General features: G+C 43.8%; 2 protein-coding genes across 2 annotated transcripts; both read right to left on the bottom strand.

Moving 5' to 3' along the window:
* Window positions 1-2,374: 2,374 nt before the first annotated feature.
* On the bottom strand, window positions 2,375-4,546 carry COPS9 (COP9 signalosome subunit 9). The gene is made up of 3 exons (XM_065640243.1): window positions 4,434-4,546; window positions 4,262-4,334; window positions 2,375-2,682 (listed from the first exon to the last, which is right to left on the bottom strand). The coding sequence occupies exons 1-3, from the start codon at window positions 4,494-4,496 to the stop codon at window positions 2,645-2,647; spliced, it is 174 nt and encodes a 57-aa protein (XP_065496315.1). The 5' UTR covers window positions 4,497-4,546; the 3' UTR covers window positions 2,375-2,644.
* A 502-nt stretch (window positions 4,547-5,048) lies between these two features.
* Window positions 5,049-8,349, bottom strand: OTOS (otospiralin). Its single transcript, XM_065640519.1, has 3 exons — window positions 8,298-8,349; window positions 7,938-7,964; window positions 5,049-5,233 (listed from the first exon to the last, which is right to left on the bottom strand). The coding sequence occupies exons 1-3, from the start codon at window positions 8,347-8,349 to the stop codon at window positions 5,049-5,051; spliced, it is 264 nt and encodes an 87-aa protein (XP_065496591.1).
* Between the last annotated feature and the right edge of the window lie 6,259 nt (window positions 8,350-14,608).

Genomic DNA, 14,608 nt, shown 5'->3' with positions numbered 1-14,608 from the left:
TTTTTATTAGAGATTTTTGACATCTTGTTATTACTTCCTGACAACAGGCTGATTGCCTGAAGACTAATTAGACTGAAATGCTTGACAAATGGTAACACAGAAGAAACCTAAAGCTGAAGGGCATTTTCTTCTTCAGATTAGCCCTTCCATATTAATACTGTCCCAAAAGGGACCCAAACACACTACAGTTCCTCATGAAAGTTCTTACACATTGACAGCCCTCTTTAGAATGAGGAAGCTATATACACACTCCTCACCCAGGCTCATTGCAGAGAGAACTTTAGACTCCACACTGCTACAATATGCATAACCTTGACACCATCTCACTCCAACTCTAAAGAACATTCCTGTTCATTGTCATGTCATGTTCTCTCCCGAGAGAACAAACCCATGGCACTTATCGGATTTAAGTGTAAGCTTAGCACCTGGGAAGAAACATCCAAGAACCACTCGGTTCTCGTGGTAGCTACAGCCAGAGTGGCATCAGCTGCACACCAAAGCAGGTCATGAAACTGAGCAGCTTTCCTCAAATGGAATTTTACTAACCAAAACTTTTACACACTGTATAAAGTTCCTTCCCTACAGACAGATATACCATACTTCCCAGGTGCCATCAGTACTATTTATGCTGCTTTTCCACATGAAACGTTGAGATTCTAGACCTGTTCACGAAAAGGAGTTAGCTATACCCACCTTGAACAGGCAGCTCTAGCCTACCCAGGATGAAAATTCTTGAACTTTAGGCTGTGCTGGACCCATGAGGATTATTTGCCCTCTACCCAATCTCATTAAGACAGGTTCCATGTTTTGATCAAGTGAAATGATGTTACAAAACTAGAACTACTCACCATTAGCACTTCCGAAGTGACACTTGGCTGAGGTTTTGAACATCTCTAAAAAGAAGGTGGAAGGGACTATAACACCATTAATATTGAAGAGCAACTATTCAAGATGCATGGTATCACAGAATATACTCCTGCTGCTGTGATCAACCTAAGGCAGGCAAATGAAAAATGAAGGAGAAATCTGTATAACACAATGATGAGGAAGTATTCCGAAGCCAAGGTGACCATCTTGAGGAATCTGGACATCAGCAAAAGAAAGTCACTAAAAGAACAGAGGAGGGAAGTGTTGCTTCTTAGATCTGTCATATTTTGCACCTGCCCAGAATGCAGCCTCCATTTACTGGCAACAGCTCATTTCTCAAAATTCAGTTTGGAGAAAGCACAGCACCAAAGCTAGGAACAGCCCAAATGCAGTTGCTACCACTCAGTCAAACTGTTTACACTGGTTTGAAGGAGGAGAGCTAAAAACATGCCTGTTTCAGCACAGTGAGCACTAAAAAAGCAACTGTCTCAGTAAGACTGTTCCTTTGGGGACTCTCTGTAATGTCAGACGCTAAGCAGAGTAAATGTCAGAATGCAGATTTAACATATGCTGCACGATGAAACCCAGGATGCTGAGAAATCCACAGGAACACAATAAAGAGACACCCAAGTCTTACTGATTTTATTGCATTTATATTTTTAAGCTCAGGGACGAGCATGCTTACTATTACATCTAAAATTTTCTTTTTTAAGGCAAATCCAAGGAAAAAAACCAACACATGAAAGAAGTTTGAGAGGAAAGGGTTTCACTCCAGATGAAGTTTAAATTGTGTTAAGTCTTTAAAGAAAGATCACAGTATTATTTTTGTGATCAATTTATGGAATACAGACTGTATTTAAGATCAGAGAGGATTAAACTCTCGACTCTGAAACATAATAAAACCTCACTTGTTCCTTGCATTGAGAGTCACTTTGGTCACTGAAGGGTGCAAAAATCAAACACTTCTAAAAATGTTCTAAAAACTTGTGTCAAAGTCTGAATTAATATCTGACTGATTCATATACACTATACATAAAGGTATGAATGATTACATTACCTGCTGCAGGAGAAATGAATCCCAAAATTATTTGCTTTCTATAGCGTACAGTTTCAAGAATTAAATTAGATTTTTAAATCAAACAATTCCCAGGGCCAGAACATTTCTCTGCTTAAAATATCAAGATAAAACTACTTGTTCTTCCCGTGCTCCCTGGATTAAAAGTTAAGTACTGATGGTAGCTGAGTATCTATCTTGACACAGAAGACAAAGCACTCTTCTTACTGTGACTGGCAAACTAGAGTCAGACCATTCAGAACAAGCAACCATCTTAGCCTTGGATAACCCTGTATGGTGGGATAAACAAGACTTTTCTAGGCAGGAATATGCCCTGACGAGTATCTTTATAAAATATCCAAAAGTAACAGTGAATGATTTAACAAAAAAAAGCATTCTCTAAGGAAACTCAGAACACAGCAATATTTACTTCCAAATATATCCTAGAGAGTGTTGTGTTTTTTTTAAATACTTTATTGAATGAGCACATCAGCAAGTAACATTTTAAGAAAAATCTAGCCACAGCTTCCTAACAAATAACAGTCCACAGTTCCCTCCTTAGTTGTCTTTAACCATCTGGTTTTCATATTCCCCAAGCAGCTTATGCAGGTTTTCTCCCCCTCTGTGATTTTCCTGTTTTGATTATTTTAATAAATAATAGACACCACAGGTGATCCTAGAGAAAAATCCACATCTCGGCACTGCATAGCAGGACAACTAAGTTCACTGGATGTCATCATCATCAAAGAGATCTTCGAAATCTAGTCAGAAAAATAAGATAAGGTAAAATTAATCTTAAAAGTTTCAACTGTTACATATGCATATACTCAAGTACTGTTCTTCATTATTTGGATTAAAGACAGAAATAAAGGTGAATTAAGTTAACGACAGTTACTGCACCATCAGTTACTAGAAATGTAACAGCAGGGTAGGAAGAGACAGAGAAGAAAAGCAGGCAGACCCATGGATATGTTCTCTATTATACATAAATTAAGCTGTTTCACCTGTACAATACAAGCTGTGCAATTAAATCCACAAAAGCAAAGCTTCAAAGGAGGGGCTTTTATAAATGCTTTAAGTAGCCATCACACTCAGAGTGGATCAGCCACAATTCACAGACTCCAGAACTAAACAAGTACTGGCTTTACGCATGCAGCAAGTCTCAGGGGTAGCCACTCTCGCAGAATTGTGGCTTTAGGTTGTAGTATCCAGGCACAGAGTCATAAATTTTGCAGATTGACATTTGCATTTGTGATTTGCTGCTAAAAATCCCCTTCTCAAAAAAAAAAGTTTAATTGCTGTGGAGGTGCTAATAACATTCCTCTCTCAGAAAACTCATTTCACTCAGACCAGTGAAATGTGGCCGGTTAATCACAGCTGTTCTAGTCACCTTTGGGAAGCACTTGGAACTCCTCGGCCTTGTATCTTCTTCGTATATTGAGCATAAACTGACAACATAACTGAAACCAAATCTTTATTCTTACAGAAGGTAATGCACAAGTACCATACAATAAACTGAGGATTAATCCCCATTCAGAAGAGTCCTACCAACAGGATATAATATCACAACTTAATGGTAGAACTTTATGGAAATACCTACTTCAGACTATGCTGGCTCCAGCCAAGAGCTGGGTCCCTCACAACTCTTGAGATCAACACTGAACTTCCTTTTCTCCTGTATTCTGACTTCTGAGCAACACGATTTCTGTGACATCAGCAATCAGATTTAATTACACATCTGAAACTCACTGTTGAAATGTCTAAAAGCATAAAGCATAAAAACCCCCAGGTGTTTTATATTCTGCCCCTAAGAGGACATATACATACAGTTGACTTTCAAACACAAAACGTGCATAAAACCCAAAGTTTTATTTTGCTTTGGATAGATATGCATGCATACTTTCAGAGACTAAAGAATTATCTATAAAGTAGTAGAACCCACAAACAATTCATAAAGTTCTGTCCATGTTTTTACGTGTATTTTCATTGCTTAATACAAGCTATTTGTTATGCAATCAGATGAAGGCATTTTTTCTTGTAGTGATTAACATGCCAATTCGCCTAAAACCTTCAGGAGCGGAGAAACACACATTCTATCATTCCCATCTGCATCACTTAACACCGAAGCGCTTTTATGACAGCGCTCGCTACAAGTGTGGTTAGTGAGCACGTTAGCGACGACCAGGCACCAAAGACATGGGATTAGAGAGGCACATGCGAGGTTTGTTGCAATAATCCCCCGTTTCTGCAGCTGGTACCAGGCAGGCCCAAGGCGTTGCCACCTGAACGCTCACCCCCCGCTCCCGGAACGCCACGGCCCTCGCCGCTGAAGGCCCTTACCGTTGAAGAAGTCGGCGTGCACCGCTTTCTCGTTGGCAGCCAGGTCCATCAGCAGGCCCGTACTTCCCCCTGCCTGGGAAAGCAGGCGCTGAGCGCCGCCGGGCCACGGCCGGCCAGCACGGCGCCACCAGGCCTAGGAAACCCGCCGACAGCTCCCCCAACACCCCCTCACCTCATCGAGATCCACGTAGGGACCGGCTCCCTCAGGGAACATCTCGTCCACCGCTGGCTTCATGACTGCAGCTCCACTCGGCCCCTTCGCGCCGCCGCTTCCGGCCGCGCCGCGCCGACTTCCGCTATAAGGCGGGCCAGCGGTGTGCCGCTCTGCGCGGCTGGAGGTCTCCTCTCTATGGTAGCCTGGCCCCGGGTCCCGCCGTTGCCATGGCGAAGGGGGCGGGGTCAGCAAAATGGCGGAGCCGGGTACAAAATGGCGGAGCCGGGAGGAGTAACCCTGCAAGGGAGGTGGCCGCGGGTTATACTGGAGGTCCTTCCAGTCACCGAACTGGGTGGACTGGTATTTGTCTGCTGTACATACAGAGATCAGTTTCCTGAATCAAAGCTGCAAATGTTACGTGTAAAATGGATCTCCCCAAACTGCACAACAGAATTAAGGAGTTTATTGATTTCACACAAAAGCGTAAATCACAAAAAAAAATAAAGCAAATTTAAAGCGTGAAATGCTATAGCTGTCTTAATAAGTCACGGAGGGGCAGCTGAGGCGCGTTTGCCAGCAGCCACGTGCTGAGTGAAACGCCCGGCGGCAGCTTCAGCAGCAGGAGCGCGGCGGCTAGTGCTGGCCCACGGGCATGCGGTAGCCAAGGCGGCTCCCAAACGGGAACTGGGCAAAGAAGGTCCTGGCCATTTCTTCAATCCTGTCATAGGCTCCCAGAGTCCGGAAATATTCCACGTAGGACCAGAAATCGCTGGATGAGAAGGGCCAGTAGGGCAGGGCTACGGACTCCCGGTAGAGCGCTAAAATTTAAACAAACAAACCAAAAGAAGGCAGATTACTATATTAGAAAGAATTTTTGTTGAAAGCTTGGGCCTAGGAGCCAATGTGGTTTGGCACCCTATGTCCCCTTGCAGGGCTTGTGGGCTCCTCTGAGCCACCGAGCACCTCGTGTCCAGCTCCACAGAAGGTGAATCCTCCCCTGATGGAGCCAGCGTCCTCTGCTCCAGCTGCGCCAGGAGCGACGGAGTGGGACAAGACAGCGGGAACGAAGGGACGCCGCCGGCATTTGGGGCAAGACAGCGGGAACGAAGGGACGCCGCCGGCATTTGGGACAAGAGAGCGGGAACGAAGGGACGCCACGAGCATTTGGGACAAGAGAGCGGGAACGAAGGGACGCCACGAGCATTTGGGACAAGAGAGCGGGAACGAAGGGACACCACGAGCATTTGGGGCAAGACAGCGGGAACAAAGGGATGCCACGAGCATTTAGGACAAGAGAGCGGGAACGAAGGGACACCACGAGCATTTGGGACAAGACAGCGGGAACAAAGGGATGCCACCAGCATTTGGGGCAAGACAGCAGGAACAAAGGGACGCCACTGGCATTTGGGACAAGACAGCGGGAACAAAGGGACACCACGAGCATTTGGGGCAAGACAGCGGGAACAAAGGGACGCCACGAGCATTTGGGGCAAGACAGCGGGAACAAAGGGACGCCACGAGCATTTGGGACAAGAGAGCGGGAACGAAGGGACACCACGAGCATTTGGGGCAAGACAGCAGGAACGAAGGGACGCCACGAGCATTTGGGGCAAGACAGCGGGAACAAAGGGACGCCACGAGCATTTGGGGCAAGACAGCGGGAACAAAGGGATGCCACGAGCATTTGGGGCAAGACAGGAACTCCCGGGGCTGCTTTAATTTCCAGAAGGCAGCTGGGTATTTAAAGCAAGGCACAATTGCAATTTAAAGCCATATTTCCCCATTCCTCATCCACACCATTTCCTTTGCCTGATATAAAAATATAAGGAATGAGACACCATCATCTGCGCTGTGCCCCTGCAGCTGCCTGCTCTGCCAGGGAAATGGCCGGGCAGTTGTTCCCCAGCACCCCAGAGTCGTGCCCCTTCTCAGCGAGCCGTAGGAAACAGGCTGAGGAAACGGAGAAGAAAGGCATTGCCACTTGCATTTGTGCCAGCTCTAGGTGTATCTGAGAAAGCACAAGATTCTCATGGAAACGAGATTTCAAATTCAGCAGTAAAAGGAAAACCAAAATCGATTCTGAAAATGCAGGAGCTGACCACCCTTGGGCCCAAATCTGGGCAAATACAGAATTATATGTAAAATGTGAACACTTGCTGAGACCACATAGTTACAAATGTCTTTCTGTGCAAAGCTAAACCCAGTATTTTGATTTTATTTAAAGCCCATTTAAACAAATGAGAGCCATTCCACTCACCAGGCTCAGCTTGAGACCAGGGTCTTTAGAGGGAATTAAGAGCCTTCAACAATTCTATTGTCAGACCTTAATTTTACAGAGTAAAGTTTGCAGCATGCAGGCACAGATGGCACATAACAAATCAAATGAATGAGCCAAATGCTGTCTGCAGAGGGGTATTCACTGTTTATACCAGCTGACCTTAGATTCACTTTGCAGCCTACTGCTTAGCCCAATATGAAAGGAAACCGTAATTTTTGGTAATGAGCGCAACAGGATACTGCCTGAACAAGGTTTTATTTTCAGACTGACACACACTCTCCTGACTAAGATGTTACTGTGGAAATATTTGCCATACACAAATATAATAGTGCCCTTAAACTTGTGAAAACACAGCTGCTGCATTCAAAAGATTTTAGAGCTGTTAGAAAATATAACGGAGTGTACGGAAAACCTTTAGAATGAAAAGTAATCATATTAGCCCTTATTCTGTATATATATTTCTACTTGCCATGTATGTTATCACACTCTGTGCATATTCGTATCTGCACACTCAGGATGCTGCTGGCTGTCCTGCTGGTTATACTAACCGAGATGGACACCAGCAATAGCAGTACCTTGTTATCGCAGATACTTCTATGCAACTTCGTTTTCAGAAAAAATTCTGTCTGAAAACACCAAAGAGCGGTTAAATAATATAGTCATCAGTAAGCCAGCGTAAACATCATTAGGATGCTGAAGGTTTTTTTTAATCAAAGGCAAATATTAATCCAATGGACTAATCACGCAAGGTGACACGAACCACCGGATAGCTGCACTAAGGGATTTATTCCAACACTTATTTAATTGGATTTGTGGCAATTGGTAAATTTGAAGCTTTTCTCATAGAAGTCAGTATTTCTCGTCCATAACTAGGCACACATATAGTATTACTGTTCAGGACAGACAATCCTCAGATGTCTAATACGTTTATATAAGTCTGGTGCTTTCCAGTTATGTTTCATACAACAGAATTAGTGACTTTACCGTAAGGCATTTTTACTTTAAGACTGGAAGTATATCTGCTTTATTACTAGACATTAACATGTCAGCTTTTAATAAATTTTAAAGAAATTTCTAAAAATTCACTTTTCTTTCTCCACCAGAACTAGATGAAAGGATTTCCACAGCCCACTGAGGTTAGTAAGTGTTCCTGGCAAAATCGCTGCTGGGGATCAGGTCTGGGAGTTATAAATGACTCTTCTAATTGTTAGTGATACAAAGGAAAAAACGATATTAAGAATTACCATCTCCATCATGGATTGATCGCGCACCTGTAAATAAATAGGAAACTCATCAGTACCAGCTCCCACACAGAAGGACTTTCTGTTAATAAAAGGTTTGCTGTGTAGCCAGAAGCCAATAAATTCTTTAATGCACATGTAGGATCCTCTATATAGCCAAACTTTTTTCTGTCTTGAACAGCTGAATAAGGAATTCCCTGTTTGCACTCAGTGTTACAAACCAAATACTCTTAACTAACAGCCAGAGCAGTTGTGATTAATACATGAGCAATATCTGATACAAGATAGAATATACTGTATTAGTAACAAAATATTTTTGGCTGCTTGAAAAAAAATAAAGAATAAGTTCGGCGGTAATCTTACCTGTTAAGATGTTCGTCAGCATAAAGAAGAAAAGCAAGCAAATGAATGTCATCTTTTCTTCAAGATACTGCTTGTGCTTCTGAAAAATAATCTGTTCACCTGAGGATTACAAGCTATTAATATTTATGCAAAGTCTATTATTTCTTCTTTTATTAGTATAGTATCTTCCAAAACAGATTCTGATTATTAATTTAGGCACAACAAGTTCCAATTACATTTCATTACAGTTTCTAAACTCCAACACTGAGTATTAAAAGAACGAGAGTTCTGAAGTGAGTATGGATACTTTTAGGTGGCATAAATCCAAAATGCTCCTCTGAACTGACATTAAATTAAATGCCTTTGGAAATGTTTTACTTTGTGGTTAATTTGATTTCACTTTAGAAATTACCTCTCTTTCCTCTTCTTGCAGTAGTAAAGGTCTGTAGCTCCAAGTCAGCTACAAAACACTGAGAGGATTTATGTTGCTGTAAAATAGCAGCGCTGTTTAAAGAAGGGTGGGGGGAAAAGGAGAGAGAAACGTCACTGAGTTACCACACCAATCTGATTTTGTTACCTTCAGGCAGAGGTAGTTTAACTGCTCACATTTGCATTATATTTCAGCACTGTCCATGAAAAAGACAGTGGGCAGTTTTCCAAGAAGAAATCGGAATCAACTTGGGCAGTTACACTTTTGTACGCTGAAGACAGAGGGGGAAAAATCCAGAAGCAAATTCAGTGATTATTACCTTTGCTGCCCTCCTGCTTTTCTTTCTTTCTCCCCTTTCAGAAAAAGATTTTAGAAACATTATTTGAGCAAATTGCTAAGAGGATATTGAGTTCCCTCTCTGGCTGAGCCACAAAACCCACAAACGCTTGACACTGATTTATGTTTTCACTTGGGATCCTTAAAATCTAGATCTCAACACGTACATGGTCACCAAGCGCTCACTGAAATCAAGTGGCTTACATTGAGCAAAAGCAGGTCCCCATAACTTCAGCCATGGTCATGGTGCAGGTGCTGCAGCCTTCCAAGAAGGTCAATAAGGTACATTGAAATGCATTTTCACATTATCCTGACTTCCTGGAAAAATTCCTCTCCCAATGCCAAGCAGGTGCTTTGGGTTCCACCCTATGCAGGTTGCTGAATGGCTGCAGCACTACAAGACGCCTGGAGAGAAGACACAGTCTGGAGAACACTCAATCAATGTGTACGTCTTGATCAAATCTCTTAGCACAAAACTGGTGGCAGCAGGTGTGGTCAAGGACTAAGGCTTAGCAGAAATTTCTCTGCAGCTCACGAGGAGATGTGGAAATGTCCATACTCCTGGAAGACGTGGCTGTTCAGGTCGTGTTGCCAAACCTGGTGGCCGTTTCCAGATGGCTCTACTCTGGAAAGGAGCTACTGAAACTCTGGTGAAGAGCTCGCTGCTCACGTTCACACTGCGATGAGCTGACTGTACAGTTGCTGTGTACAGTACTCTCAGCTGTGAGTTTTAAGTTGCTTTGATGGTCTACATTTATCTATCTTGATTCTAGGCACCTGCATTTCCTAATTTTGTGTGTGTGTGTGTGTGTGTGTGTCCTGATGCTGGTGCCTTTGCTTTACCACATCCACTTGTCTGCCATAGGAGCATCACACCAGGAAAGTCTGTGCACTCACACAGAGTCCTGAAGCAGAGAGACCCAAGCAAATGGCCTTGCAGGAGGCCCCAGCTTTGCTGGAGTTTATTCCTATCTACAAGCAGAGTTAGATAGTCCTGCCAAGAATTAAAGACATCCTGAGAAAGGGAGAGGAAAAAAGAATTTGCTCTGTAGGACACCAAGCTGTGCCAACCTCTTGTGGAGACTGAAAAGAAAAATATTATGAAAGCAGAAGCTATTCCATCTTTGAAAGGCTTTAATCCTCCTGATTAATGTTTTTGAAGCCTGCAGGAGGGGTCCTGCGTCAGCCCTGTACTGCTGGAACTTGTGCACACTGGTCAGGGCTATGGCAGCTGCCAGTGGGACATGACCCTTCCCTGGCCCAGGGGAGCCCTGCGGTGTAGCTGAGCACTCAGGTGCCCCTGCCAGAACCCCCTACGAAGCCAAACAGCACTTTACTTCACTGCCTCATTTGTATATCCTATTCAAATAAACTATGAGAAGCACTGACATATGCCAACACACACACAAATCAGTCATTAGCTGTAATTAAATAATTCACATAAAGAGGCTTCTGTGCACATCCATCAGTAGCTTTTGTTTTGGCAGTGGATCAGGGAGGTGCAGTTCCGAGCGGGAGGTGAGCCAGCGTGCTTTGAGTGGTGAGAAAGGAGAATAATGGTGTTCCTGACACAGCCACATCCCACAGCTCTCCCCTGGGCATTAAAGGAGGACGGCAAAGTCACGAAGGTTATCAGGTTCATGGTCACTTGAGTCACAGCATAGTCTGCTACAACACTGGATGATCTTAGAAGGATTCATGTTACTATTGAGGCTCACGCTGACATACACCTTTACATCTACCTCCTTTACAGCTGCTTATTTTGTCTTTTGAAGCTTGGAGTTACCTGCTTCCAGAGCTAGGAGGAGCACAGCTCTGACAGTGTGACAGTCTTCCAGCCATTACAGGCTTTCAGTTTAACTCATATCAAAGTTCTGCATTTGCTAAAGCACAGATTGAAGATTTAAATAAATTCTTGGGGTTTCTGTGCTAAAGGAGGCCTAGGAAATTATAAAAAGATGAGAATTAGCATTTTAAATAGTTATACCAGAAGTGACAGCCAAGAGACACAGTTGTTTTAAATGTTAATTTTAATCCCTTTTCTACCAAGGCTTCTGTTACTGCACATGACTGCTTCCCCCCACCAGGTCTGTTTTAAACACAACATTGAACTGGAGAAGAACTGGTGAGTTCTCATCAGTTGTTCAATGGACTGTGCGTGGTGGGCTCCATGTGCCAGGCAGAACACCACATCTTCCGGGACCAGCCCGAAAGCACACTGTGTGCACTGACTGGCAGCGTTTGTAATAAGCCACAAGCACGTTCATTCCATCTCCTCAACTCTTTGCTCTAGGACCCGTTCGCTTCTTCTCAGACTCCACGCAGAAGGCAGTTGAAGTAACAGTACCCAACACTATAAGTGCTGGTGTGGAGCAGCTGGCAGAGCCCTCCACCCACAGTCACTGCCCTGCAGGCTTCTTCACTGCTGAGCAGTGACTGGCAATGCCCTGGTGCCCACAAATGCAAACTCGGCTCAGCAGCAACCACATTTCAGTAGATAATATAGCACTTAACAGGGCAGCTGCTGAGAGAGTCCAGTATTTTAATTTATACTCATTTTTAAAATAATTCACTGCCTTACTCTTCTCCAGAAAGGCTCATTAGTTCGAAACACTCATTTGCTGGCAGCAAGATTTTCAGGTATCTTATTCCCAAGTTTGCTTAAGGTTTTTTAGATAAAGGCCACTGACTCATAAAAGCTTTGCTACATTACAGAAGGGGCTGATGGCAATGAGCTTATCCCACCCACCTGTCCCAGGAGGATCCAATCAATACACGCTTTTTGCAGATGGGCTCTCAAGGCCAGAAAAACCCCACATACAGGCAGCTCTCTCAGAGACAGAAATCAATTGGAGTATAGAGGACATTCCCGTGGGAACAGGGGAGCACAGTTCGGGCAGCACCGTTGTTTGTGTGACCTGATCCCCGGTGGGGGACAGCCCTGGAGCAACCACCCCCAAGCCTGCCCTCGGGTGGGCCCAGCACTTATGGACTGCTTGAGACAGAGCCAGCCAGAGAAATTCAGCTCTTCCTGTTGACTAACTAGAAACAAAGACAAAGCAATATGAAAAAGCAAGCTTACTGATGCCTTCGTTGTCTCAATAGCTATACTAGACTGGTATTCCACACACAAAATTCTATAATCCTCCAGGCACTAAAAAAAAAAAAAAACAACCAACCCACCACAACCCCTGTATATCACTTTAAAGAACAGATTATTTTCTGTTTAATCAATAGGAAAAAGCACATGCATGCAGAGCTCTGTTAGAACTTATTTAAGGCACTTACAGCTGCATTTGAAGTGCTTTGCCCTGGGGTTGAGCCAACAAAATGTTCTCTATAGGTGTGCAACAATTTTGCATCTCAGAAACAACCAATAGCAGTGATATATAGACCAGGTAAGCACAAAAATTTGATTATTTCCTCCAGCAATTTGGTCCAAATAGTACAGATCAAAAGGAGATTTATGTGACCAGGATATGCTGTGCTCAGGTGTGAATTGCCCTAGATCTTTCAGGCATTCATAGCTTCATTTTCTTTCCTTCAAACACTGCTTTGCTTTTTGTGAATACAGAAGCCCTAAGATTATCTGCTGATGCTGGGTTGCCCAAAATGGCAAATATTTCCAGTTCTCGTGAACAGAAATTTATCCCCACCAGCAGCTGGTTTGATCATCCTGACTACAGGAGTTCCTGAAGACAATTGAAGATAGATACAGCAGATGGATTTTGATAATTACAAAACTATTAACAGAATAACCATAGTGCAATTAGAGATAGCCAGGTTAAAATGAGCCACTTTCACATGTGCTAGAGTTAACTGTCAAGGTGAAGGTCAGATTTACAAACCATAGAGTTAAGGAGTAGCTCTACACTTAAATCAGACTTGAGAGCAAACAAAAAAGTGTATCTGTGCACATATATTTCAATTTACCATTTTAACCTCTGTCTGAAGAAAGGTTCTATTTGTAGATGCAGATGAGTTCCCAGGTGTTCACAGAGAGCAGGCAGCGATACCAAAGCAAGGAGCAGCTCCACTGGCAGCAGGACTGGTGCAGCTTGGCTCCTGATGAGATGTTCCTGCCAGGTACTCCAGTGCCTCTCCCCAGGAGCACCCTGGTGTCCTCAGCTCCTGCAAGGGGCTCTCATCTCTCCCTCCCATCCCTTCCCCTCCCAGAGGGGCACTGCCAGCTCCAAGCACCAGGTTTGTCTTTCTCAGGGGTCCATGCAAGGCTGCTTACACTGGAGGCTGGACCACCTGCTCACCACTCAAACAGCTGCTCCTGGGCAAGCAAACAACAGCTACAGGCCAACTTCTCCCATCCTGTCACCAACACATTTTCTCTACAGTCTTATCTGCAAGTTTTCACATGAATTACAAGAAGTCACATCTAGGCTACCACCAAAGTGGCTTAGAATTTGCTACTGGTTTCAAACTATTTTTGCTGTAGGCAAAATAGAATATTAGACCCAACAAGTCCCCTTAGTTGCCTACATCTTGTTTCCTCAGGAGATAAGCTGGCAATGCCTGTTAGCACCACAGAAGGTGCATTGCAGTGAGGAGTGTTGGCTTCCAAGCAGCTCTGCTGCAGGGATAATGGGAAGCAGCATTATCCAGAATCTGGTATCAAAGCTACCTCTCCCTTCCTGCACCCACATTAGGCCTAAGTTTGTTTCCAAGGCACCTTTTTTGAGAAATTGGTCAGTTCCTGGTCTTAGCCATACTCAGTTATTAAGGACAGCCACAAATGACTGTGAACTCAGCAGGGAATCTAACAAACTGGTCACTGAGCCCTTTCAGACCTCTCAGGAGAAGATATATTTTTCCCATTGCCATTATGGTTAGATGTATCATAGCAATAACCTCCACCATTTGGAAATATACACACAATAAATTGCTTTTCAGATTGATTGAATGCCCCAGTACACTTAAGCTATTAAGCCATCAGCAGCTGTTTATTGCTTTCATTTCACAGAGGTGTTTCTTTAAATAAAAGTGCATTAAATATTTTGTTACCAAACAATGTTAAGATCTTAGTAGGATGAACAGAAGCTTCTTTACACTCAGGGTCTCTTCTTCCCTTTGATTCATGCTCCAAGGCTGCTTCAATATCACTAAAGCCATACCTGCCCACAAACAGCTCTGCCCTATGGACAACAAAATTGATTAAAACAGATTGATGAAGAGATGGGCTTGATTACAAAAAATCCATCAAGGAAATCTGAGCAAGTTCCCAGTATATTTGATACTAGCAATCAATGAGACCGCATTAGGGGCTGTATCACTGTAGCAGTTGTCAGACTGACAGCCACGTGTGAAGGGACAAGCGTTGCATGGTCCCCCGCCATGCTGGCAATGACCTGGCTACCCAGGAGTGGGGCATTAGCCCAGGGAGACCATCCAGCTGTCAGGAGATTGTTGCAGCTGCAAATGGGGATGCCTACATTTGAAAAATACCAAGGAGGCAGCTTTTATCAAGTTCAATATATTGATCTGGATGATATGACTGAAGAGAGCAGTCATGCTATGTGCTCACTGCTCGAAATGCTGCTCAGCACTACAAGCA

The sequence above is a fragment of the Caloenas nicobarica genome, chromosome 8, assembly GCF_036013445.1.
Source record: "Caloenas nicobarica isolate bCalNic1 chromosome 8, bCalNic1.hap1, whole genome shotgun sequence".
NCBI lineage: Eukaryota > Metazoa > Chordata > Aves > Columbiformes > Columbidae > Caloenas > Caloenas nicobarica.
The sequence above is the reverse complement of the archived record's forward strand: the minus strand, read 5'-3'. Positions and strand labels throughout refer to the sequence as shown.

What these genes read in the sequence shown, in the direction of transcription:
- COPS9 (XM_065640243.1), bottom strand. Translation starts at nt 4,496, where the DNA reads ATGAAGCCAGCGGTGGACGAGATGTTCCCTGAGGGAGCCGGTCCCTAC. An exon ending in CCTACGTGGATCTCGATGAG is followed by an intron (nt 4,335 to 4,433) that starts GTGAGGGGGTGT and finishes CTGCTTTCCCAG; the next exon opens with GCAGGGGGAAGTACGGGCCT. An exon ending in GCACGCCGACTTCTTCAACG is followed by an intron (nt 2,683 to 4,261) that starts GTAAGGGCCTTC and finishes TTTTCTGACTAG; the next exon opens with ATTTCGAAGATCTCTTTGAT.
- OTOS (XM_065640519.1), bottom strand. Translation starts at nt 8,349, where the DNA reads ATGACATTCATTTGCTTGCTTTTCTTCTTTATGCTGACGAACATCTTA. An exon ending in GCTGACGAACATCTTAACAG is followed by an intron (nt 7,965 to 8,297) that starts GTAAGATTACCG and finishes ATTTATTTACAG; the next exon opens with GTGCGCGATCAATCCATGAT. An exon ending in ATCAATCCATGATGGAGATG is followed by an intron (nt 5,234 to 7,937) that starts GTAATTCTTAAT and finishes TTTAAATTTTAG; the next exon opens with CGCTCTACCGGGAGTCCGTA.